The 26,664-nt window shown below is 45.9% G+C and overlaps 3 protein-coding genes across 6 annotated transcripts; 1 reads left to right on the top strand and 2 right to left on the bottom strand.

Moving 5' to 3' along the window:
• Window positions 1-2,872: 2,872 nt before the first annotated feature.
• On the top strand, window positions 2,873-6,975 carry LOC4330724 (AP2-like ethylene-responsive transcription factor PLT1). 4 transcript variants are annotated; one of them, XM_015770943.3, is made up of 9 exons: window positions 2,873-3,212; window positions 3,420-3,985; window positions 4,138-4,220; window positions 5,831-5,839; window positions 5,927-6,015; window positions 6,085-6,158; window positions 6,235-6,285; window positions 6,382-6,458; window positions 6,546-6,975. In XM_015770943.3, the coding sequence occupies exons 2-9, from the start codon at window positions 3,423-3,425 to the stop codon at window positions 6,701-6,703; spliced, it is 1,104 nt and encodes a 367-aa protein (XP_015626429.1). In that variant the 5' UTR covers window positions 2,873-3,212; window positions 3,420-3,422; the 3' UTR covers window positions 6,704-6,975. The 4 variants fall into 4 exon arrangements, with proteins under 4 accessions (XP_015626429.1, XP_015626430.1, XP_015626431.1 ...); XM_015770944.3 differs by having other exon boundaries at window positions 3,404-3,985; XM_015770945.3 differs by having other exon boundaries at window positions 3,368-3,985; window positions 6,385-6,458.
• A 481-nt stretch (window positions 6,976-7,456) lies between these two features.
• LOC4330723 (HVA22-like protein a) lies at window positions 7,457-9,847 on the bottom strand. The gene is made up of 6 exons (XM_015770946.3): window positions 9,649-9,847; window positions 8,778-8,804; window positions 8,575-8,697; window positions 8,045-8,285; window positions 7,750-7,882; window positions 7,457-7,666 (listed from the first exon to the last, which is right to left on the bottom strand). Exons 1-5 carry the CDS (start codon window positions 9,708-9,710, stop codon window positions 7,757-7,759), a joined length of 579 nt encoding a protein of 192 aa, XP_015626432.1. The 5' UTR covers window positions 9,711-9,847; the 3' UTR covers window positions 7,457-7,666; window positions 7,750-7,756.
• An 8,209-nt stretch (window positions 9,848-18,056) lies between these two features.
• Window positions 18,057-20,446, bottom strand: LOC4330722 (transcription factor TCP15). The gene has a single exon (XM_015768530.3). It carries the CDS (start codon window positions 19,679-19,681, stop codon window positions 18,449-18,451), a length of 1,233 nt encoding a protein of 410 aa, XP_015624016.1. The 5' UTR covers window positions 19,682-20,446; the 3' UTR covers window positions 18,057-18,448.
• Between the last annotated feature and the right edge of the window lie 6,218 nt (window positions 20,447-26,664).

The following is a 26,664-nucleotide window of genomic DNA, read 5'->3' as shown; positions in this document are numbered from 1 at the left end:
GAGCGCGCAGCGCGGGCGCTTGCGCTCCTTGCCGACGACGACCTCCTCCATGGCCGACGCTTGCGCTAGCTCTTGCGAAATCCGCCTCGGCTTCGTCTGCTCGATTTTAATGGAGGCTGCTTTAGCACCTCGTGCTCCTGCCGCCGCCTTCCCTCCTCTTCTCCCGTGTCGCCGCTGCCGCATCGCCGGCTGGCCGTCCGACCTCCTCGTCCTGGTGACCTCCTCCCCACCGCCGGCCGGCTTGCCCAGAGGGAGATGAGTGAGAGAGAGAGAGGAGGAAGGGAGAGGAGAGGAAAGATGGAGGTGATGACGTGGCGTCCTTATATGTGGGGTCCACATGGTCCCACGCTGACTCACCAGCCACGTAGGATAAAACCGGGTCAAAACCACCGAAGGATGTAAAAATTTGTAAGTTAAGGGATGTTATATATCTGGTTTTACGGTTGGGGGATGATTTTGTAATTCGATGACAAGTTGAGGGAGCTTTGGTGTACTTAAACAAGAAATCCGCGGAGGTGTGTAGCTCGCTCGCACTAAGCCCAACTCCACATGTTCACCACAGATAGGCCCATCAACATCGCAGAAACTTTGGACTCAACCGAGGAGTAAAGCCCAACAAACGGCTGCTACTGCTGCCGCGGCGCAGACGTGCGGAATAAGTTCACTTTGGGTCCGTCTATTTGTAGCCCAATCCGATTTTCGTCCCTCGGTCGCAAAACCGGGTACGACGGATTCCCCAACTTACGAAACCGTTTAAATTAGGTTCCTCGGTAGTATTGTGTCCGGTTTTTACTGAGGTGGCACCTACGTGGCTCCTTTTGATTTGGTTTTTGTCCAACGTGTTATTGACGTGGCTTATGTGGCAACTAGATAAAAAAAAAACGTGGGTCCCACATGTCAGTCACACACAAATAATAAAAAATGGTGGGCCCATAAGGACCCACACGCCATCCTCCCTTTTCTCTATCCCTCTCTATCCTCTCCCTCCCTCTTCTCTCGCTCTCCAAGCTTGGGCGGCATGGGCGGCGGCCGGAGCGGACGACGGCGGGGCGGAGCGGCAGCTGGAGCGGGCGACGGGGGGCGGATCCGAGGGGCGAAGTGGGTCAGGCGGCGGCTGATCCTCGCCGACACCTCGATCAGCAGGGCGAGAGAGTGGAGGCGACCGTTCCGCGATCCGCTGGAACCAGTCTGGCGGTGGCGACGGCGCCACCGCGGAGCCGAGAGCGGAGGACGATGCCAAGGGGGAGGACGATGCCGGAGGGGACGACGATGAGAGGACATCGCCGGCGCCGCGCGGTCCCCCTGACCCGCGCTGGCCCCCGCCGCACAGAGGATGGGGGCGTCGGCGGCGGCGGTGATGGAGGACGGAGGCAACTGGATCGAGTAGGCGGAGGAGGAGAAGGAGAAGGCGCGGCGCGGGAATCGGCACCCATCGTAGAGATGCGCCCCACCGGCGGCGAGTGAAGCCGGAAAGCGGGAGGAGGAGGAGGCGGGACGGTGACGGTTGCAAGGTCGACGGTCTGGTCGCCGTCGACGAAGACGATGGGCAGCACGGCCGTGGGCGGCGGGGGCGGTGGGGGGAGGCACGTGGACGCGCCCGCGCAGACCTTCGCCTCCGAGGACGCAAGGACGCAAGCGGCCGTGACTGGCGGCGCCGGCGCGGGAGTAGGGTGGCGGCGGCGTGCGGGGCTACAGGGCGCTAGCGTCGGCAGCGGCGAGGAGGGCGTCGGCGGCGCGCGGGGCCCCAGGGCGCAAGCGAAGGATGCCGCCGCCCCCATCTCTAGTCTTCTCCGCCGGCGCCCCCAACTCGCCACCGAGGCAGCCTCGCCCCCTCGAACTCGTCGGCGGCGTCCGCATCTGACCCTACCTCGTCCTGGTGGGAGACGGCGAGGTCCCACATCCTCGCGCTCTCCAACATCCTCCCGCCGCCGGCCGATTCTGACGTCGCGGCGCTCGCCGACTCCGACCGCTCGGCGCACGCGCTTCTTCAGTCACCCGCGCGCCAACGGCGCGCTTTGGTCGGGGGGCGGCGCCGACCACGCCCGCCGCAGCCGCTGGAGCTCGCCTGCTCCGCCACCCAGAAGGAGAGAGAGAGGGGGGAAAGGGAAGAAGAGAGAGAGGGGAGAGGGAGGATGAGAGGAGTGAGGCTGACATGTGGGGCCCACATGGGCCCCACCATTTTAAAATTATTTTTTGTGTGCAGCTGACATGTGGGGCCACGCTTTTTATTATTTTCCGGGATATAATTGGCACGTAAGCGCCACGTTAATGCCACGTGGGGCGAAGACCTAGTCAAACAAGCCACGTAGGCGTCACGTCAGCCAAAACCACCTTCAAAACCGCCGAGGGACCTCGTTTGCCCGGATTTCATAAGTTGAGGGATGGGTTATACCCGGTTTTGTGGTCAAGGGATGAAAATCGGACTAGGAGACAAATAGAGGGACCCAAAGTGAACTTATTCCCAGACGTGCAGCGTGCCCTGACCCCCCTCGATGCGTCCGCCACTCGCAGCCGTCCAGAGCGGCGGGGGTGCCCGCCTCGAGATTGGCTCCCTGGGCTGCTCGCCTAGAACGTTCCAGTTCACCCCCCCCCCCCCCACCAACGCCAAACGGCGCGGATCCGCCCGTCCCACGGAGAGCAGCACATCACGGCTGTCCACGTGGCCGCGCCGCACGGGCCGCGCGTCTCATCCATCCCCTCCCCTCTCCCAGCCTGGCACGCATCACGAGGGCGGCGTCGAGCACGAAGCGGATTACACGAGTGATAAACCTTAATCCGGATTTATAAGCGCGGATTAATTACCTACCTGCTTACGTCCTCCGTGCTTAAGCATCGGATCGTATAAAATCCGCCCAAGGATGAGGGGGGAGATAGAAAATAATAATAAGAAGAACAGATTGTATAATCTGGGTATTTTTCTCCCCAACTTTCCTCTCTCGGTTTCCCCGAGAAATTTCTTGTTGTTTCCCGCATCACTCCCCACTGAGCCGCCTCCTTGCTCGCCGCTCGCGTTCGTCGTCGTCTCGTCGTTTCCACAATCAATTTGACGTCGCCCCTATTTATGTCCTGCCTCGGTAGTTGATTCCTCCCCATTTCTGTTGCCTCTCGCGGTTGTGGTAATCGACGCTGTAGGATTTTTTTCTTCTTCTTCTTTTGGGTCTTCGGAGGAGGCGTCCGGATCTTTCGTCCCCATCGATCCCTTCCGGCCACGGGTAAGTGTTTCCTGATTACTATACTTGTTTGATTCTTGCATGCTCTAGGTTTCCTGCTGCTCGATATAGTGATTATGTGGTTTTCGTGATAATTTGTTTAGATCTAGCTGGATGATTCTCTTCGTAATGATTTTTTTGCTTCTCTTATCCTGTAGACATTTCGTGGGTAGAGCGATTGATTGGTGGCTTAGGGTTAATATTGGGCAGGAAATGGAGAGCTCTTTGAAAGAGGAGAAGGCTGCGGGCGAATCAGGGGATGATGAGAAGGCGGAGAGGAGCTCCCCTATCAATCTGAATTCGTTGCCAGCAACTGCGGCGTGTGCGGCGACCGCCCCGGATGAGGATGGCTTGCACTCTGCAGTGGAGTCAGGAGCTAAGGATTCGAACACCACGAAGGGAGTTGAGTCTCTTGGTACTGGTCACAAGAAGATCCCGAAACGTGAGGTAGTTGATGAAGTTGATGTTCAGACCTGTGCCGAAGGAAAGAACGATTCAGTGGTCCCTTCAAGCAGCAAGAACCCTATCAATGATAAGAATGCAAAGGCAAATGTGGCAGAGAATGGACAGTCTGCTGATGGTATCCCTGAGGATCAGAGAGTTACTATTCTTAGTGTTGTCAAGAAGGATGAGCCTGCTGATGATGTTAGAGATTCAGTTAATCCTGTAACAGTCGTAGGTTATAGAGATGAGAAGGGTGGAACTAGTGGTACTGCTGGAACTACGGCTGTGCGACCTGCAGGCACCCGGTCATCTAGTTTCCATGGTGTGACCAGGTGAGGTTGTTGGTTGTGTTCTTGTCATTAATAGTTGATCAAGTGAGGCAAAACGATGCATTCTGTCTGTCCCTTTACTGTCTTAACCAGCCAAATCATTCCTGTTCTAAGCTTAGAGGGAGGCACTCACCAAAGTAGCACTGATTCTGCAGGCATAGATGGAGTGGAAAATATGAAGCTCATCTGTGGGACAGTTCGTGCAGAATGGAAGGGCGGAGAAGAAAGGGAAGGCAAGGTATTCCATCTATTTTAAAACTGTCGGTGCAGCAGTAGATGGTTTATTGGCTGAATGGTTAGTACTACCTCCTTCCCATAATAAGTGAGTGCATCTCTAGCTCTGGGCCTCTCCAGGTACAGAGCCAAAGATGCCATTCTTATGGGACAAAGGTAGTACTACTTTTTGCATCTAATTTATTTACAATATCTGTTATATTAAATTATTTGATGGCATTGCCAGAACACATATGATTAACCTATAAATATAAATAATTGTGAAAATTTTAGATTATGAAGGGATTATAATTAACTTGCGTAATATTTCGACCATCACTTTCTCTATATTCTATTTATGCTTTGTCACTTTGCAACCGTTATTGGCTAATGTGGTCAGCAATCAGTATCATTGTAACAAACGAATCAGGATGACTAAGAATTAGAGCACAAGGGACACATTTGGACTGTAATTCTTGGGACACATTTTCGTGAATATGAAATAGATTCTCCAAAGGCATTGTTTTTCTGTTTATGGACTTTTGGTGATATGTGGGACATGAATTAATTTTTTGTTCAGCATTTTACAACTTTGCTATCTGTACTAGTTGCTCATTTGCATTTTGAGACATTCCCTAGCTTTTATCTGATTAACTCACTGCCAGTTAGTTACGGGCTGCACACCTTAGCTACAGTACAATTATTGCTTACTGTTGGGGGAGCGGCTTCGACCTCGCCCAGAGGGGGATGAAGGGCCTCCTTCTTCTCCCGCTGATCTTGCCCTCGATGGGCTCAGAAGCGGAGGCCGCCCTGCCGGGGTGGGGGGGCTCCGAATGCTCTGTCAGGCTCCGGAGAATGTGACCCGTAGGGGGACCCTGGAGCCCTGCGTCTACCCCGGAGGCAATGGCCGGCACAAGATCACGAAGAGCCTTAATGGTGCATTGAAGGCGGCCAACTACCTTTGACACCAGTGGCTCAGCACGCTGGGTGGAGGGCGAGGTACCTCGTTATCGTGCCTTGGCCTCGAGTAGCGCACCCCGGGAAACACGGGATCCCCCAGGGATGCTGGCTTAATGAGCGCAATCCCATCCGATGTCTACCAGACTGCCCCTGAGTGGGGGCCACCTGTCGGTCACCACTCTTGAGTTAAGCCCAGAAGGGCCACCCCTGTCATTTCCCATACCAATGTAAGACTATATAAGGATGTAATACGTCCCCCATTGGGGGGGGGGGGGACGGTGAATGAATAGAGAAAAAACACATCCCTTCTTCCCCTGTGCTTGATCCCTGTTGGATCTTGTTCCAACACCTACCCAACCAGCAAAGTGGAATGACTCAAATAACTGTTGAGCAGGCCACAAAATAAGTCTGATACACCTAGCTTCTGGCCCTACATTTTGATTCGGTTGGTAGAAATAATACAAATAGTCATAGCTACAAAAGGAATTGCATTTAATGAAACCATACATTTTATTGGCGCGTGGTGCAATCTAAATTCCTACTTTCTATTTTTCCCCTTTCTGTTGCAAATGATAAAATATATGACTTATATACACATTTGGTTATTTCTGAGTAGTTGGTTACTAATGATTTCTTTGTTTCTTGCAATGATGTTCCCACATGGCGGTGCTTCAGTTTATTTAGGTAAGCGGTGTTTATTTCAGCTCTGTTCTGTCCTAATTTTGTATGTGTAGGGTCTTTTCTTTTCCCTCAACATTTCCTACTATGCAGGAAGTTATGATACCGAGGAAAAAGCTGCCAGGTCATATGATGTTGCAGCTCTTAAATACTGGGGCCAAAATACAAAGCTGAATTTCTCGGTAAATTCTTAGTTCTTTTCCTCCCTTTGCTTTTGCCTTCCAGTGACCTTATGAGTCAATATCTTCCAGGTTTCAGAATACGAAAGGGAACTGGAGGACATAAGGGACATGTCTCGAGAGGAATGCGTAACATACCTAAGAAGGTATGTAATGGATATATCTATTCATTGTGCTACTCAGATGGTTGATTGTGTTAACAGTTTTTTTTTTCTCCTGCAGAAGAAGTAGCTGCTTCTCAAGAGGGGCTTCTATTTATAGAGGAGTTACTAGGTGACATCTCTTTTTCATTCCCTTCAGTTTGTTGCCAAGGCTTGTTTCTTATTTAAAAGTTTTACTCAACTCTGCTAAACCATGCCCCTATTATAGAAGGCAGAAAGATGGGAGGTGGCAGGCACGCATAGGACTGGTTGCTGGAACAAGAGACATTTACCTGGGAACTTTCAGTACGATGCACATGCCTGCTTCTAATTCTTCCTGTTTTGTGAGAAGGAAAACTATTTTTCTAATGATTTTTCTCTTGTTTGTACCAGAAACTGAGGAAGAAGCAGCGGAGGCTTACGACATTGCTGCTATTGAGATCCGTGGCAAAAATGCGGTGACCAACTTTGATCGAAGCAACTACATGGAGAAGGGTATGCACTGTATAGAAGGGGCAGGCTTGAAGCTGCTTGCGTCTAAGCCAGAATGAAAACTTGACTTGGTGGAGCCGCATCGCATATTAGGGTTGTTTCAGTCATATTTGGAGCTTAGTGGTACATACAGATACAACTGGTTGCAGCTTGTTAATATCTCTGCGTTATAATCTACAAATTACAGCTCAATTTTCGATTGACTAGCAAATTCGTCTCAGCAAGAAAGATTTTGAGCATGTATTATAGGTTGAGTAGGGTAGATCTGTACAACACCTGAGCAACTCAATATTTATGTTCTGCTCAATATAACCTATCATTCCAGATTGTATGTTCCCCGTTGTCATTGAAAATGACTGCACGTTTGTGGGGATTCTTCTGTTCAGAGTTCACATTCTCGATGAATTTCGAACATCCTGAGCTGGCTCAAAATGTGATTCTCAAACGGTTTTGTTTGAAATCTGTTGAAATTCATTCAAAATTAAGGGAAAATTGATGTCTTGACAGGGCTGGAAATTCAGTAGCCAATCGGGAGTGTTTACCCTGGTTTTCTGTCCGGTATAAGAGTATAAGATGTCATTAACAAAACTGCTTATGCATTATATTGCTCGGATTGGTGGCTTCCACGATTGAGAACCTTTTGGAGTGTTTGAAACAAACATTTCTGATTAGAGTGCTATCATACTCGTAAGTCGTTCTTACGTTGGAACGGTCCATCCGGCAAGAGCGGGGCCAGCGGTACAATAGAGTAATTGGTGCTAATTCTGTGAACAGATCGCCTCATATGTGTTGCTAGACAGGACCAAACAAAATTCCCAAATCAGTTGTCTGCAGATGCTGTTGTTCATTCTAGCATTTTCATATGATAGAAGCCAAATCTAGTTCACTAGTATTTATTACTTCATGGCAAGAACCCTGCATCAACAAGAGTAGCAAGAATACTCGAATCCTAGAACCTATTTACACTAATCCATGATCGTTTGAACACATACCCCATGAGCATAAATTTGATCCTATGAACCCTGCATTAAAGTGAAATCAAGGCTCCCCATGAGTATTGCAAAAGGCACAGGTAGTACAACGAACAAAATGAACCAGCGCTCACCTGACTTCTAGTACCGATAATTTTGATTGAAGAAAGGATTCTCATCCCTTGCTTCTGCTTCTAGTTCAGCCTTGGCTCTTCTTTCAGCCTCTACCTCCTCCAGAATGGAGCGCCTTGTGTTTGAAGCCTTAAACTGCATGAATTGAAATGTTATGTGCCAAAGATTAAAACACATAAGTAGGTTGCACTCTGATATGACACCCAAAAAGAAAGGTCGCTAGCAGGAGACAAAAAGGGGACTACTTCTGTTCACAGAAGAATTCTAACTTTAAATGGATCCATAAGTAGATAATACCTTGTTAACCAGACTTTCAAACGCTCTTGATCCATTTTGTTCAATGTATCTCTGCGCAGCTGATATCACATCATCGGGTCTATCTGACTCATCCTTTCTTGGGATGTACCAGATATTAACTATTTGCTGGTTGACAACCATTGGCCTCACAAAGTGTTCATAGACATGTGCAGCACCATTGAAGTAGGGCAAGACCAACCAGCAATTGAAAAACAATTTAGCATAAGACCATAAAGGAAGCCTGCAAACATTCGTCTAGAGTAAGCATATCTTTGTGCATTACGAACACCACTCCCTAGTCTTCAAATAATAACAAATTCTACCACTAAACCAGACAAAGTGAAGAACAAAGAAATTCATTTGGTAGAAAATGGTACTTGTATTTATTGTTCTGCCAAGAATGTTCTAAAATCACAGGAAATATTTCACGGAAGTAGTAAGATTCAGAATGCAACACACTAGACTAAAGGCACCAATCAAGAACAAATAAATTATGAAAATAATCCCCCAAGCTGTGGAAGAACCTTTACCATTCAAGTACCGGAGAAAAAGTGAGCTCAAATAGAGTGATAAACGAGTACAACACCCAGTATGTGAGCCATTGCTGATCATCTACAGCAGATTTTGTTTCTATCGCTCGAACAGATGCATATCTGTAAAGGTGTCCAATCAGAACTAGAATGCAAGAAGTATGTATTTATTACATACAAAAGAAAGTGCTGGAGTAACTTACAGTGGATAAGCAAGTGAAACTATAGGCCTGCCAAAAAAAAAAAAAACCCAGCTTAGTGCAAATAGAACTGAAACTTCCTGAAAACCTGCATCAGCTGCATTTAGCAACTTACAGCATGATGATTGTCCCTTAGCTAAAAGAAAGAAAGCTAATTATTGTTTAAAGGTTATTACTTCCAGTAAGTTGGGAAACACCATTGGTGTGGTGGTGAAGTCGTGAGTGCATGACTCCACCCACCATGATTAAACTCTTGGTGTCCACACACATTAGTTGGTGCAGAGGTTAGAAGTTATAGTCCTTCGTCCAAAAAAAACATCAAGTAAGTTTCGTATAAGTTGAATTTTTTTCTTTACAATTCGCTAATAAACTAAATGAATGAGCAACATCTTCATGATGGTAGGCAATTACTATTACATCAACAATAGAAAGGCACTGCTAACTAAAAGCTGTATACCAGCATCCTATGGTTGAACATTGTGAGGAATCTTATTGTCATTTTGTTTTGGAAGTAGGCAAAAGGATTGCGTGTGAGAACTCTTACTAGATGCTGGAAATACTACGAACAGCATAATCAAGTCAAAAACTCTTATCCTTGTAATGTAAAATCCTAAAAATTGCTAAGTCGTAAGCTGCAGGCCTGCAACATTGCATAATTACATACTTCTCGTAGCTTCATCCAGTAGTATGACAAAATCAATCCTCTCAGCAATCCCTACATGGTCTTCCGCTAGCTATCCCAAAGAGACGGTTACTTTGGACAAAATCGCAGCGCAGAACACAAATCCTACCAAGAACACAAGAGGAATCTACCAGGGATCTCCGCTAGAGGTTAGAGAGAAACCAGAAAATCTTTCAGATCAGAAGAGCATACCCCGCAAGAACATCCAAGTTCTTTACCACCACCTTGAGGAAAGATCCGGATCCGGAACCCATTCCGCCGCTCGTCCTGCTCCCGGTCTCAAGCTGCGAAGTGCGAATCCAAAGCAGCGAGGAGCAATGCAGGTCGGTTTCAGCCGCTGGGCGACCTTTTCCCCTTTTTATCTTTTTCTTATTTGGTTTCTTCACCCTTTAGCCAACCCACTCCTCTTTCTTGTTCTTTTGTGTTGTCTGCCTGCTTTGCTGACGAGCACCTCCGGTGAACACGTGCACGACGCGTGGACCTAGGGTTCTGTAATTCTTCTGCGGTGTACCAGATGGGCCGAGAAGCGCATGAGATGGGCTGGACCGGTCCAAATAGATGCAGATGCAAAGTGTGGGGCCCAATGCGCATATCAATATATGGGCTAATAAATTTTCGGGACTACCTATACATTTATCGACAAATTTTCTCCTAAAAATTTGACAGATATAATTATAGTACAATTATAGTGTAATTACACTGTAACTTATATGTAATTACATTGTAACTTGCATGTAACTACAGTGTAACTTATATATGTAAGTTTCACATAATTTTGAATCGTTAGATCTATTACAATATTTGTTTTGGTAAGGAAGAAAACAAATCATAGCACACACATATGTGAAAGAAATTGTTCTCATGACCTCCACTTTACCAAAATAACATGTTACAGAGAGATTTTTAAAAGTTACATACAAGTTACACTATAGTTACAGTGTAATTACATGTATGTTACAGTGTAATTACACTACGATTGTACTGTAATTACATCTGTCAAATTTTTGGAGGAAAATTTGTCGACAAATATGTAGCAAAATCGTAAATTTTCTTCCTTTCAGATGAGTTTACACGGCCACTTAACACGCATAAAAACCCTAGTTTTTTTTTAAAAAAAGAAACTATAAGAACATTGTGGCGATACAACACACTTCTTTATGGAATATTTTATTAGGAACGCAGCGTTCCTAATAAATTAAAAGACTATAAAAACCTAGTGGTGATACATTACACTTCTTAATGGAATACTTTACTACAATTAGGAAACGGAAACAGATAATGACGGATGCTAATCTAATCGTGCCTATGTACACCCGTTACCCCGTATAGCATCCGATCTGGCTCTGCTGTCCCAACACGTCTACTCTGGCATGTACCACTGACGACGACAGATGGCCGGCCGGTCGCACGGCCGGTTTCCCCCAGTGACACCAGCGAAAGAGAGATTGGCTCGAGCGAAAGGCGAAAGCGACTGGCCCGCGGCCCGCTCGTGTTTGGTCCGCGAAACTTTCCAACCTTCCTCGGTCGCCGGCCTCATCTAAAGATCTCTCCTACTCCTCCTATCCTGCACACGCGCGCCGAGAGTGGGGGCGCGCGCGGAGATCGCGCGAGTAAATTTACGGTGGAATGGCGCGCGGCCGGGCGCGAGGAAGCTAGCTGGGTCGCGGTGCACGGTCATCACCAACGTACCGGGCCGGCCGCGCTAGCTGGGGATCGGAGCAGCGCTGCTCGTCTGGTGGTGAATCGGCGATATATAGTTCTCGTGGCAGCAGCATGCAGCCGTGCTGTCGGCTGTCGCTGTGGCCATCGATCAATCCATCATGCATGCATGCTGCGGCCGGCCGCGCGCTCCCCACTTGGATCGATCGATCTCTCGATCGATAAACCGCGACGTCTCTTCACGGTCGATTCCTCGATCCATGTGATTGACGGCATATCAGCATATATGTAGTAAATGCATGTCGGAGTAGCCGGTCCATGCATGGAGCATGGTTAGCGTTCTTAATTCAGAGGTGCTGTATAGTTGCATTAGAAGACACAGCAGGTATGTTACCAACGTTGGATCGTCTATATATCCAACTATGCACAGATGCGTGCGCGTAGCTCAATATCTAGCTCCTCCCAATTACGCCGACTTGTATATAGCTATCTGCTGCGATTTTTCCAGCCCTTTACCCTAGTAATATATATATGCCTGCAGGCGGCACGGAGTACACGAACTAGACTAGCTACAACCATATTTTTTTTTAAGAGTTGTTAACATACTAACATGCATACGGGGTGAAACTGCATGCTTGAGCCCACGCGTACGTAACAGACACGCACGGGCCCTAGGTTAATTAGCAGAGCGAGTATATATATGTGTCATATCATCTCTAGCTAGATCTGCTCTAGGTAGGAGTTGATTGATTGATTACGACAAAGAGAGTGCACGCCCGATCGATCGATCGCCCGGGCGGGCGCGGCAGAAAAACACCCGTACTCTACATCTTTCGCTTTTGCGGCCCATATAGCTAGCCCCTGCTCCTCTCATCGTGTTCCGAACTCGATCAATCCGCAAAGGGATCGAGAGGGAGCGGGCAATCATGCCGCCGGCCGCTCCTGTTTTTGATTGATTACTTTCCTCCCTCTCGCCGCGAGTAGGTACGATCGATCGAGCTAGCATGCCGATCAGCGAGCGTGGACCTTAATTCCCGTCTTAATGCGCTCTCGTGTGTCTGATCAGTGTCTGGCGACTGCAGCTAGTAGCTGCTATCTTCATATATCCGTGCATAAACGCATTTAATCACGTCGCATGTTAGCTAAGCTAAGAACAGTACCGCGCCTTAAGTTTGTCTTTATAATTTGCAGGTGTGTCGTTCAGTAATTCAGGCATCCAGCGGGTAGTCCTTCGAACAAAATTCGCGTATATAATAATGCCTTTATATTTTCTCTTTTCCTCTTCTTGTCTTGGAGATGCAGGGTGGGTCTTTTGGAAATGGGAATAGGCATCATATTTTTACCAAAAAAAAACAAATCATTTTTTAACAATTACACTCACACTTATTTATACTTTCTCCGTTCCAAAAATATAAGACACAACCACCACTAATGCGAAGAACAATAAATAATTATTAACATATTATCATTTGGATCACTTCAATAAATATAATCAATTAATGCATGCGTTCATCCAATATTAATTGAGTTCTTGAGGGTAGATGATTTTTAAAAACAAATTAAAAGAGGGAGATGCATGTGCTCGTTAATTGCGTGCTAGCGTGTATGCATGCTTTGTTTGTATTATGAGATATAAAAAAATGATTATGCTGTAGTGAGTAATTAAGAAGGCACAAGGCTTGGGAGGTCTACAATTATGGTTGTGTGTATCTCTAGTTAGTGGACACTCTCGAAGTTGCACTTCATATCTATAAATAAAAAATCTTGCATATAAAAGGGAGGTAGCGTCAAATATTCCTATAAAGGGAAAGAAGTGGAAAAAATCAAGTCAAATTAAGTGTGGCGTCATATACTCTCTCCGTTTTTAATAGATAAAACCGTTGACTTTTTCTCACATGTTTGACCATTCGTCTTATTCAAAAAAATTTACGTAATTATAATTTATTTTGTTATGAGTTGTTTTATCACTCATAGCACTTTAAGTGTGATTTATATCTTATACATTTGCATAAAATTTTTGAATAAGACGAATGGTCAAACATGTAAGAAAAAGTCAATGACGTCATCTATTAAAAAACATGGCGTCAAGTATAATTTTAAGCAACCATTTGAAGTTAAGCTATTCTTCCAATGATATGCCATAACCATTAAAAACATGGATATATGCGTTTTCTCAATTTATGTATTTTGAACTGAAGATTTTAAAGGACAGGATTGCACCGGTCTGTTCTAATTAAACGATATGTACGTATTAAATGGTCAGGGGTACAGTACTACGCCCCCAAGTTTAATAGGCTTTGGGGGGTATTCATCATTTAGAAGGCCAATTTGCAGAGTAGAACTAACCGATTAATTGTATGATGGGTTGTCAGCAAAAAGGTTAGCTCCACTAATTGTTCCAGCTGTGTATTAGATAGGATGCTTGTTTTTCTTTTTTAAAAGTGGATTAAGGACATTGATGATCTGGGCTAATGATTCATTTTCATGGAAAGGGATCACCTTTAACTTAAGTCACATAATCTTTGCATGCAATTCAAAGAAACCAATCCACTTCCCCCAGATTATTAAACCAGTTTAATTTTTTTGTTAGTTATTTGAGTGGATATGAGAAAAAATTATATGCCAAAAGTACGCTGATTTTAGAAGAGATAAATTAATAAAACCATACGGTTCAACGACAACTTTATCTTGATTTCGGTCGTGGAAGTAGCACGATAGTCGATTCTCGTGAAAGAGATCGAGACTCGAGAGGAGTCATATATATATATGTATGCCAACGACAAAATGGACTACGTACTAGTTTTAGCTATAGTCTGACTAACACCTAATTTGTTGAATTACGTACTACGTGTTAATAAAGAATTTTTTTAAAAAACGTGTTTATGTCCTGCAGGGGAGCAATATTAATTATTCTCTGACGGGTGTTGGGGAGGGCATGCGTTAGCAAACGTACGCATCTCTTCAATAGAGTCAGAGGCCCTAATTGATACTCTTCAGATAATTTACTTAGTCCTCTTTATAGTATCTATTGCACTAAACACCGAAGCAGCAAGGACCACTGACATCTGTTTTAAAAAATCATTAGAGTGTTCTAATCACATTATAATGACCTAGAGGAAGACAAACCTGCCTAGGAATGTTAGCATATGCATGCATGAGGCCAGTATCTAGCATATACAGGACAAGAATTACAGTCTCCCAATAGTACAACTAAAATAATCCGTATAGATGATTCAATTCCTAGCTTGATTCCTTCCTGTTTGGCGCCATTTGTAACTTTTCTGAAGTATTCGGTCTCTGAATATCTAGTGTGTTCTTGCTAGCATTCATTTATTCAGGCATAGGAGTAGATGTGGGTGGAAAATTCATTGCAATGTGGCAGGCAGTCGCTGGTTGAAACAAATTGTGGTCAGCCGAAATGATGGGTTGAGTTGTGCAATGAAAGACCATCATCGGTCCATCAAACGTAAATCATGGCGGAGTCGATCTCGAGGAGCAGAAAGGAGATCGAGAGGGGCAGCAAGCGCGACAGGCGAGGATGAAAGTTCAGTGAGACACAAAAACCTTTCTGAAAAAGGACTACAGGGAGACGGGGAGCAAAAGAATTATAGCATGCACTGCGAAAAAGCCACTAAGGTGGTGTTTGGTTGAAGGGATAGGGGATGTTTGGGAACTAGGGACTAAATTTATGTTTTTGTGAGAGGGACTAAAGTTTAGCCCCACTTTAGGTGGTGTTTGGTTGGAGGGACTAAACTTTAGTCCCTCTTACAAAAATATAAGTTCCTATCATAGAGACTTATATTTTTGTGAGAGGGACTAAATTTAGTCCCTAGTTTCCAAACACCCCCTACTATGCATCGCACACACTACACTATGCACAAAATCTGATCGCATAAAGCTGCTGTTTTGAGGTCGAAGACTGCATGCATCCGGCCCATAAAGAGATAAAGAGAGAGACGAGATGAAGAGAGCCCCCTGTTATACAAGCTCGATAGCTAGCTATGGCTATAGCCATGGCCGCTCTGAAGATTCAATTCCTTCTCCAGTGAAGAGACCATGCATGTCCAAGGTTCTCCAAGCTAAGTGATGGAGAAAAAGGCGCGCGATGCGATAAGTTAGTTGTTATAGTAGTACTTTACACTACTCATGATCCCTATGAATTCTCCCTGTAATTTTGGTGTCACCTCGACATACACGCACGCACCAGCTGCTGCTATCTTTTGAAAAGAAAAATGCGCACAGCCCTGACAAAAGCGAGGTCAAAATGAGAGCTCTCGCTTCAAAAGCTACCTAGCTTGCTCTTCAACTCATCAGCATGCAGCACATACGTACGGTTACTGAAATACATGCTGTATTTATATATATTTATTTATATATCTATGTACGCGCTGATTTCAAGAAGAACAGCGAGAGTACCTGCAGGGAGATGATGAGCTAAGCAGGATCTAGGAATGGTGCATGAAAGCACTAGAAAATGTCGCTGCCCCTACTTAATCATGAAAATGCGTATACTAGATGATTGATTTATGCACGAACCTTTGTTTTTTTTTTCAAAATTATTATTCGTTCTCGATCTCCTTGTTTACGTTGGTGCTCTTGAAGTGGGCGCTGGTGCGTGGAAAAGCCAGGCAGTAGACAACTAGACCAGCACAGTAACAGTTGGGTATTTGAACTTGTTCGAATGGCCTCGTTTGCTTTGTGTCCACCATAACCATTTGTTTCCCTCCTTGTGAGCCTACAGTGATCTCTCTCTGTCTCCCCTTCTCTCTCCCCCAGAGAGAGACATTAGCACATTACTGTCAACTGTCAAGTCCTATTCTTGATGACCCCTGTTGTCTCTCAGTGAGTGAGAGAGAGAGAGAGAGAGAGAGATGCTAATCAAAGGACAACAGTGTCATGCTAAATTGCGAAGCCTGTGTGTCACGTATATATGTACGTTAAGTCTGATCGGAGAGAGCATCGTCTAAACAGGACAAGAGCACATGTGTTTAGTGGCTGGGCGATTACTACTACAGCCTCTACTACTCAATGCACCCAATCTGCTCAACATGTGACAGCACCAATATGGCACAGAGAACAACCGACAGGTCCAGCACGTATTGGTCTCATCCTCTTTCCCTCCTGAACTCGGCAGCTGGACTGTGCTGACCTCATTTTAGCCAGATTATCATGCCACTGGTCATTGACACGTAGGACCCAGATGCTGATAGAGTCCCCTCACACGCATCTCTACTTGTCAGCGGACAAACGGCTTTATGGTTTTTTGAAAACCATAGCCAAGCTAAAAATAAGTGCGACAAACTTACATGGAACTACAGCTAATCATGTCTCACATGACTGACATGTGAGTCTAAACTGTTTATGCACCCCGCCTATGTAGAACCTCACATGTAAATAAACAGGACTTACTGGTGACTCAATGTTCAACTAGATCTACTAATCAACACGATAATTTCATATGCAGTTACAGTTCATTCATCAGCAACCACTATTATACTGGGCGCGCGCCTCTAAGGGACATGTGTCGAGCGTCCATCCACCCAACCCACTCTTCTTTTCTTTTTCTTTTTTTAATAAAAAAATCAGCCCCGGCATAGCCACCACCCAACCCATGCATGACCCATCCAAACAGTGTAACAATTCAAAACCGCGTACCAGCCAGCCACACATAACCTCAGCTAGCCTTGGCGCAGTTGGCCCTGCATATCTATCTGCGTCCCCAAGGTCGAGCAAGAAACAAGGGCAACACATGGATTCGGAAAGGTAACCACACATGCAATGAAAAAAAAAAAACAAGGCCGAGAAGGGCAACCCTGGGGCACAGGAGGCGGTACTAGTACTATCACCACCATATACTACTGCATCCCCCCCTGCTCTGCTCCCTGCGCTGCGCCCCTGCTTTATATGGATGGGTGGATGGATTGCATTGGGTATAGCTGCTCGATCTGACAGAGGGAGTGCGAGTGCGGAGATCGAGCGAGCGAGGAGATAGGTGGATATAGGAGGAAGGGAGGGAGATCGAGATTTGGGAGCGCGGCGAGCGAGAGCGACGGGAGACGACAAGCGCGCCATCAATGAGACGCCTGCTGCTACTGCTGCTGCTGCTGCTGCTGCTGCTCGCGCGCACCGGTGTACTACGTGCGCCTTGTGTTTGCTGCCGCACGCAGTACACGTAGCCGCCGCGCGCCCCGTGACGTTGGGTCGGGGGGATCGATATATCGATCGGTCTGATGATGATGCATCGCGCGCGGTGGTGACTTGGTGCGTACTTCACGTAGGTACGTACGCTCCGCCCGCGTGGGGGGAAATCATTGTGACGGCTCGCCTCGCGGGGCAGCGAGCGCGAAAAACTAAAGGAAACCGTACGGGCTGTGGCTCTTGGTCGTCGTCACTGTTGGACTCGAGTCCGCGCCTCAACGGGCGCCGCCCGGTCTCCCTCTTTCTCTCTCTCTCTTTCTCAATCTCTCTCTCTGTGGTCCACGGCGCCATCGGTTGCTAGCTTGGCTTCTCTGCAGGTTGTTCGCCCATCAGATGACAAAAACATTGCCACGCAGCTGGCCAGCCAGCTAGCCTCCCTCGTCTCGTTGAGTCGTTTTTCTTCATCGGGCCTCCTCCTGCTGGTAGAATGGCTAGTTTTGGAACGTTGTTTCTGTACACGGCCACTTGCTATACGCGTATGTTACGTGCAATTTTTTTTTCTTTTGCCTGCTTGATCGCGGAGGATGTCACGGATATGGAAGCGGATCAGTAACCGTTTAAAACCCTAACTAGCTCATGGTGACTGATGTTATATATCGATCAAAGCTAAGACAATATATGCATGTTAATCAAGGAACCAACGGACTCAATTAGCATGCAAAAATCAATGGTGAGTGCCTAGCTAGAAAAACATGGGAGAGGCCAGTATTACTACTGAACTAGCAATTGTGGAGAAAAAAAAATGAACCATCGTCATGGCATGCAGATAATGGATTGCCATGCTTGATAAAAAAAAATTTCTCTTCTGCTCGCACTCGATCAAACTCTAGAGCTAAATGAACAAAAAGAACAATCTCTCCGCATGCAGCTGCGTGCGTTTCCCTCCTCTTGATCCTCCCAGGCATCATCACCTCGCTCTCACCCATAAGCACAAGTTCAGGTAGCTAGCTAGCCTAGCATACGTACGTAAGAATGCCATGGAATGCAGCTAAGTGTGTGAGTCCTTGCAAGCTCTTGCCTAGGGAGAGAGTGGAAGGAAACCAACAAAAGAAGAAAGAATGAAACCAAGACAAAGAACAGATCAAAGTCACACCGACCGGGCCAATGCATGCGACGCGACGCGATCTTCAGAGCCCTACGAGTCGCTGGTGCTTATGCTCTGATGCCGCTCGCCGCCGCCGCCGCCGCCTCCGTGTTGCTGCTGGCTAGATCCTCCTCCACCTCCTCCTCCGCCTTGCTGACCGGCGGCATCCGTCGCCGCCTGTGTCCGGTAAGCATTGAGGGCGGCAAGGATCCCCATGTGCCCCTCCCCGCCTCCTCCACCGCCACCGCCGCCTCCAACTGGGCCGAGCCCCAGCTGCTGTCCCGGTAGGAGCGCCATCGGTGCAGGGAAGTTCATGAAATGTAGCCCGCTCGGAACGCTCCCCCGGTACACGGCGGCGGCCGCGGCGGCGCTGCTCATCTGCGGGAACGTCCAAATGGACTCCCCGCTGCCTCCTCCGCCGCCACCGCCACCACCGGACGGCCCACCTCCTTGCGTGCTGTTGCTCGGCACCATCCACACGGTGCCCGGCATTTGGCTCTGCGTGTACCCGGCCATCTGCTGCTGGTACTGTTGCTGCTGCTGCTGCTGCTGCTGCTGTTGTTGCTGTTGCTGCTGCTGCATTTCCTGCTCCCAGCGCCGCTTCCTGGAGAGGTCGGCGGCGGCGGCAGCGGCGGAAGGCGAAGGTTGCACATCGAGACCGACGCTGCCCGAGTGGAAGTTCAACAGAAGCGGGGACGGCGACGAGGACGACGAGGCGGGGCCCTCGGACGGGAACCCGAGGCTGACAACCCGGTCCCACGCGTCCGCACGGGATCCGAACCGGGCGGCGGCGGCGGGGCTAGGTAACGCGCGGAGGTGCGCCGGGGCGGACAGCGACGATCCGGAGGAGCGGAGGGAGATATTGAGCGAGGTGAAGTTGGCCGGGATGGTGCCGGTGCCGGTGGCCGCGATCACCGCCGGCTCCGCCTGCTGCAGCAGCCACTCGATGGTCTCGCCGTCCGTCTTGTGCCCCAGCTCCCGCGTCAGCTGGAACACCCTCGCCGCGCACAGCGCCGGCATCCGGATGCGCCGCCCCCTCCCTTCCACCTTGGTGTGCCGGTCCTTGGTGGAGCTCCGCTTCGGCGCCGCCTTCCGCAGCTGCATCTCCCCTCCGGCACCGCCCGGTCCCGATCCATTGTTCCCGTTGCCACCCGCCGATGATGGCCCAGTACCACCTCCTGCAGCCGAGCTGGAGCACGGCTGCTCCTCCTTCTTCTCAAGAAGCTGCAAGGGGAAGTTTGGGCGGCGGCCACCTCCGGCGTCTCCGGCGACGTCCATGGTCATCAATTAGGCCATGGTATATATACACAGATATAAACCAACTATACCTCTCTTTGATTGGATTTTTTAGGCTGGTAAGTGAGGTGGTTGTTTGGAAGAGAAGAGGAGAATGAATTTGATGTCTCCGGGCGGCCTGCCTGCCTCCCTCTCGTTGTGGGTGGGTCTAGCTCGAGAAGGTTAGGTGGTGCGATGTGGTAGAGACGGATAGAGAGAGAGAAAGAAAGAAAGTCCGAGAAAGAGCTAGCTAGCCATCAGGGAAAAGATATATTGTAGGTTGGAAAGAATCCTGCTTCCTCATATGATATGATGGGAGAGGGTGAGGCGAATGAAGCTTGTTGCTGCTAGCTTCTGTGTGCGTGTGGGGAGATCACACACTATTTTATGGTGTTTTGGTCAGGTTCATCCCCAGCTGGTGGCCGGCCGGGTGATCTTAGAGAGAGAAAGAGAGAGCTAGAGAGTAGGAGCAGATGACCCTAGGTGGCTAGGTAGCCAGGCCAGCCACTGGAGTGGGAGAGGGAGAGGGTGGAGGAGGAAGAGGAAGTGTACTTTGTAGTTTGTAGGGCATGGAGGAGGAGGAGAGAGAGATGGGTGAATGAATAAATGGATTCTTGATGTTGGAGGAGGCAGAGAAGAAGGTGAGGAGAGAGAGAGAGGAAGCTGGAGAAAGACTAGAGGGCATAGGTGGTGTACATGGAAGGCGACCGGTGAGTGAGAGAGATGGAGAGAGAGAGAGGAGGATAAGGCGCGCGGGGAGGAGGAAGAGGAGGAGAGGGAGAGAGGCCGGGGCCGACCGGGAGCGGGGAAATTATTAGCTTCACCTAGCGAGGAGCTAGCTAGCAGCTAATCCCATGCACAGTTGTTCATCAGTACTGTGGCAGAGCGTAACGTGATGTGTTTTCCCCGTTGCTAACTAACGATTCCACCAAATTATCTCAGATACCACGTGTATATGCCTCACTACTCTACTGCTCTCTCTCTCTCTCTCTCTCTCCATATATATCTATCATCAAGATGATAATAAGCTAAGCAGGAGATAATTCCGGAGGATTAACTGGTGGTGAAGAGAAACTAGCTATATATATCTTGTTCAGAGAATTGAATGGAAAGCAATGTTATATGCTTCCTTTCTGGATTGGCTGCTTTTGATGAGATGAGAGCACCCCAGACTCTTTAATTTTTTGCTGCCTCCCTTTTGCTGTTTGAAATGTGTTTCTTTTTTTTTTCAATTATTTTTCTCCTTCGTCTGTGTGCTTCTGCTCCTCTCTTTATTTTTTTTTTGTAAAAGGAAAAATCTTTAAACTGTGCAGATGCAGAGTCACTTGGCTCAGGCGCTCCACGTGCGGTGCTCTTTATCATTCATTCAATCCCCAAAGACTGCACTGTCCACTGTTGGCGCCACTCTCCAAGTCAAAATAAACATTGAGAATTTCCAGCAAAGGAGATTTTCTTTTTTTTCTTCCCACACAAAATTAAAGCCCATATCTTTTCTTGTAAGTTGTAAGTATGATGTATACATGTACTTAATTAGGTGTGATATTTTAGTCCCTTGACCTTCTAAATTATGGATTCAATGTTGGTGATTATTTCGGATGAAAACCATGCATTTTTTTTGGAAAATAATGGAAGAGCAGGGAGCAAAAAGAAAGAGGTACTCCTAATAAAGTAGGGCCAGCTAGACCAGTAATCATTCCATTGCCTTTTGGCCTTTGCTCCTCTCATCTCCTTTGTTTGCCAGCCTTAGAATCTCTAGTGCCCTAGTTTCTGCTGCTATGGACCAGGTGCACACAAGTATCTTATATGCATGCCATACACAACTTGAACTAGGAGTTGGGACAGAATGAAACAATACAGGAGGGAAAAGCAACAACAAAAAAAAGGTGATAGCATGTGTTTATATAGTTAGAAAGCTTCTGCTCTGAGTTTCCTATCACATATATATTTCTTAGATAATAGAAATATATTATATTCCCGATCACTGCCATACGGCATACAACCAAACAATCGGATAACCAAAGAACGATTAATCTTAATGGTACACAAGGATATTCTACAATATATGAGAAATTTTATCGTACTTCAGAAAGTACCTGAAAATATCAAAATTTTATACAAATCTTGAGATAAGTAATACCTGGAGGTATCAGGTTTTAGGAGGTATCAGGTTTTAGGTAATTTTATCATCCTTGAGAATGTATCGGGAGATACCATATTTTTTTTATAAAACCGGGTACCTCCAGTCACCAGATACCTTGGGTTACTAAAATTCTTAATGTAAAATTTAAGTACCTTGAGGTACTTTGTCAAGGGCCATAAAATTTTTCCTAATTTTTACACTAGAAAATATGGTAACTTTTGATATCTTCTTAAGGGTAAAATTACTCACAATATATACATATGAAAAATTTCGCCACGAGGCAATAAAGAAACAATATTTAATGTAGTACACTGTAAAAATATAGATTTGTTAGTGGACACTCTAGCTTTGCAATTCTTTGTCAGTAGGCACAATTAATATGTATTATTTTATCATTTGTTTGCCATTTTTGACATACAAATGAGGTGAATGGCCAAATCGATGGTGATGAGGTGGAGCGGGCCCTAGTTCGGGCCAAATGGAAATGAGAGGAAGCGGCAGGGCAGAATCGAGCATGCAGAGGAAGAGAGTAGATACTTGAGAATAGTACCAAGCTGAAGAACGGTTGAAGGATAATACGTCTGGTGTCTGTTGACGAAGAATCAAGAAGTAAGAGTATCCACCAGTAAACTTATATTTATATAGTGTCCCCGCAAAAAAAACTTATATTTATATAGTGTCCTACAGGAAAGACCTTGTTTTTTTGAAGTTTGCGCGCGCGGTATATCATTTAATTTGCCACATGTAATACACCCAATGTATATATTTATACGGTCGCAGGGAAAGACGTTTAGGATCTTAATAAGAACTCCAGTGGGTGTGGCACTTCAAGTGTATGCAATGCTAACTTGCTCCAATCTTACGACCTGCTGAATTAAGGCACCTGGACGTCTCTTTCCTTGTATGGGTTGATTTAAGTACCATTAATTATGAGTTCCTTCAGCAATATCATGTCCTTTAATGCATAGAATTACCCCTCCCCCTTTTACTAGCTTTTTTTTTTTTACTTATCTTAGGGTCCCAACCTGGAGCTAGCCCTTCCAAAACCCTAACTTTTTTCCTCTGACCATTTTATTTGGTGTGGGGCTAACTGCACATCTCTCATGACCTCCCTGTCAACCATGTTTGCCACAAGCCCACAACAATATTGATCACGAGATCGATGATTGAAGATATGGATGTAGGAGATATGCGTGGCCATAGGTGCATGTAGATCACCACAAGAATTAGGCTATCACAGTTGCTTTGCGTTGACCATGCTATTCTATCCTTAATTTTTCAGTTTTTCTGGTTCACTTTGAGCAATTTAAAATTACCGAATACGACCAGCAAGCTGCTGATTCGATCTGTTATATGTGTAAAGCAGCAGGAGTAGTACAATTAATTGTTGTTCTCCAGCTCCCCCCCCCTTCGTCTTTCTTTGTACATGTTGATCCTTATTTACATGCATGTACCTATTCCTTGATTGGCTCATTGGAATATTCTTTCGTGAAGATATTTCAAACTTTCCTATACATGTGAGGAACATGAATTAACTCTTGTCTGCATATAAAATACATGTCAGCCACCTCTTAGCTGGTGATGGAATTTATTACTCTTATATTTATGCATGACTGCAAGGATAGAGATGGCCAAAAGGAGGGCTAGCCCAGCTTCTAAAATCTTTTAGGCTGGATGGAAATCAGTTATATTTCTAGAACAAGTTTTGGCAAATCCATATGCAGATGGTGAGCTAGTCCAATTATATTACACAAACTAGCTAGGAACATGGAAAATAATTTTCACAAATATTAAGAGAAGTAGATATTGCAAACACGATTCAACAAGCTGGCGATCAATAGAAATGTGGATATAAGAGATGTGGATTAATTGTAAGGGTTTAGGATTTAGGTACTTCCCCATAGCCTTTGGATCGGTTTCCATAGCTCAATATGCCCTCTTGCACTTCCCCTCCCTTTCGACCTCACGCTCTTCCTTCTCCTTATGTTTTCTTTTGTCTTCTTCTTTTGCTCTTCGTCACATCCAACATGATCTCTAGCCCACCCCTTCATCTCGAGGAGATATTCCATATCCACGGTCTTGTGTAGGCACCACACGAGGGGCTAAGTCCTAACCTCCACACTAGTAGGACTGGCATTGAGTCGGAAGGTCAACACCAAGATCGATGGCACTGATCCCCTACACGGTGGCCAACTAGATCAACTTGGACTCCACGGTGGTAGGGGGTTAGCGCTAGTAATCCAAGCGTTGAGATGTTGGACCTCACTGCTATCGGGATTGACGTTAAGGTTGAGATCCATTTCTGGTTAAAGTTTTTGGTAGTGTTCATTTTTTTTAGGGGTCAGTGTTCATTCTTGAAATACGTTTTTGAAAAGGGACATTAGTCAAAACTAATTAAAGGCATATATGATATTGATTTTTACCTTTTTCTTTAAGAGAAAGGCAGCTATAGCATTCAGCTCATGCATGCATCTAGAAAACCATTTATGACCTATTTGTTGTGGCCGGGAGTTTTAGTTGAGGCGGATGAGACTAGTTCTCGAAATGAACATCCTTATGGGTACAATCATCGTCGTTCATCTTAATTTATATTAGAAACGTACACAGTTCCCCTCCAAACCTTTTTGCTACATTTTGAGTGCATCCTCACCACACTGTATTATTGCTTCATTTAGCTGTTACTAGATAAAGAGCTTAATGCAGCAGAGGCGCCTGAAAAGGTTCATTTGTTACCAACAACAGGTATCCCTTTTTGAGGGAAGACAAAACAGAAAATGGTATAATTTATTACACAAAAATATTTTCTTTAGGATAACACTACAAGAAAACGGAATGTCCTTGACAGCCATACGATTTCTTTGGCGGTCGAAAATGAGCTACCAAGATTATCCCCAATATCTTACCCATAAGTTAATTAACTGGGGTTCACTCCACAGGGAGAGATTATCCCCAAACCTGGGTGTTTCAAGCTAGGTGGTGAGCAACAGAAAATAAAATGTGTTGCTGTTCATCGTCGTGTCCTACATTAGATTAATAGGAGCTAACATGCATGGACGAATGATAAAAAGCAAAAGTCGTTGGTTGTTACAGGTAAGACAGACAACAATGCTCGGTGTACTCAGCCTTTCCTTTACAACATCTCTTCTTTTTAGTGCATCTCAGCAGCCACACACGACCTTTTGGAGGTAAACTAATATATAGCTTGCAACAAATTAATTAGCAATGCAAGTAAAGCTAGTTAGCGTCATTGGACGCATGTATATATATCAGAGGCCACGTCATTTTACTTCTTTGGTAGACATTAATCCCATCAGCTAGTTTGGTGTACACATTACATGTGTTCTGTTGCTACCTTTTCTTCTGTTTAAAGTTGCATGCGCTCCAGTAATTAAAGGCCTAAAGGGTTGAATTTGGGATCACTATTAGAAGAAAAGGGTGGCAAAGAAAGGAGGAGCAATCCATTTCTCAGCTTTTAGTTATATAGGTTGAGTGACTTGAGTCAAGCCCTCCCAGAAAGGAAGTAGGAAAGTATGGAAAATTACAAATTCGCAGGCTGCATCAGTGAGCTGGCCTGGGGAGCAAGGACCAGAAATTGTGGGCTAGTGGAGGATCTTTGACATGCACCATTAATTAATCTATATAGTATAGGATACTAACAAAATAAGCAAACACCAAATCAAAAGGCATCTATTTCAGCTGAAAACAATGAAACTTGAGTATTAAAAATTCCATTTATAGGTACTAATGAACAGGAAGGAGTCAAAAAATGTCAAGCAAAGAAAATATTCGTTGTGTGTGCTAGATGGAGGGAATAAATTAAAGTATGAGCATCTGATGTCAAATGATTGAGAAACTAACAAAACACATGATGGAGTTTGTTTAATAGGTGCAAAGGTACTTAGAGTGCACGGATAAAATATTGTCTGTCCTAATTAGTGTATATTATGACATACATGCATGAGGGCTTGAGGTTGCAGAGATTTGTGTCAATGGTACAGGAGGGGACAATATATAATGTTATCGAATCCATTTTAAAAAGGTCCATGCACAGCTTCAAATTGTGGCCTATAATGATTGCTGTTTGAGGTGTATTTTCTTAATTAATTAAGTAATCAATATCGTCTGGTTACAATGTTTATAGCAGCTAGCTAGCTAGTATCTACATAAATAAATGCATGTCTTAATTTCAGCCTTTTTAAAAGATAATAAATACTTCATCCATCTATAAAAAAGTTATTTTTATTTAGCTATATACCTGGACACAACGAATGGAGGGAGTAGTTAATTACGTACAATACAAATGATATAGGAAAAACTATTTACCTTTTCCGACTCTTAACACTACTATAGAATGGGTTCCCCCAAACGGTCAAAATTCACTATTTTCTAGGTGTCTACAAAATTATAATTTTTGTAGAGGGGCAAAACAACCATAGGCAAAAACAGATTTTCGCAAGCGGGCATGAAATGATGCCGGCTGCAAAAAGATTTTTTACGCAAAAAAATATGAAATTTTCAAAAAAGCATTGTAGAAACCCTAGCTCAATCCAAGTGTCGATCCGTGCTCAGTGAGTTACCCGTCGCCAAAACAGTGTCATCCCCAGCGACGGAACCCCTGCTGCCCAAAGTCCACCGTCGTGGTCACCCGCCACATCATCATGCCCCCCTCCCTCCGAGGCCGACCGATGTTGTCGTTGTATTGGGAGGTAGTCGGGTCCACCTCTCCTATCACTGCCGGCGGCAGATTCGAGTGCGTGGGGGTAGAGAGGTGGCGGGATCTGCACGGGAGAAGGAGAGGCCGTAGGATCCGCCTCTCCTGTCGTTGCCACCGGCGGATCCGCGTGCATCGGGG

This window comes from Oryza sativa, chromosome 2 (genome assembly GCF_034140825.1).
Source record: "Oryza sativa Japonica Group chromosome 2, ASM3414082v1".
Classification (NCBI taxonomy): domain Eukaryota; kingdom Viridiplantae; phylum Streptophyta; class Magnoliopsida; order Poales; family Poaceae; genus Oryza; species Oryza sativa.
Note: the sequence above shows the minus strand (reverse complement) of the source record. Positions and strands in the feature narration are given on the sequence as shown.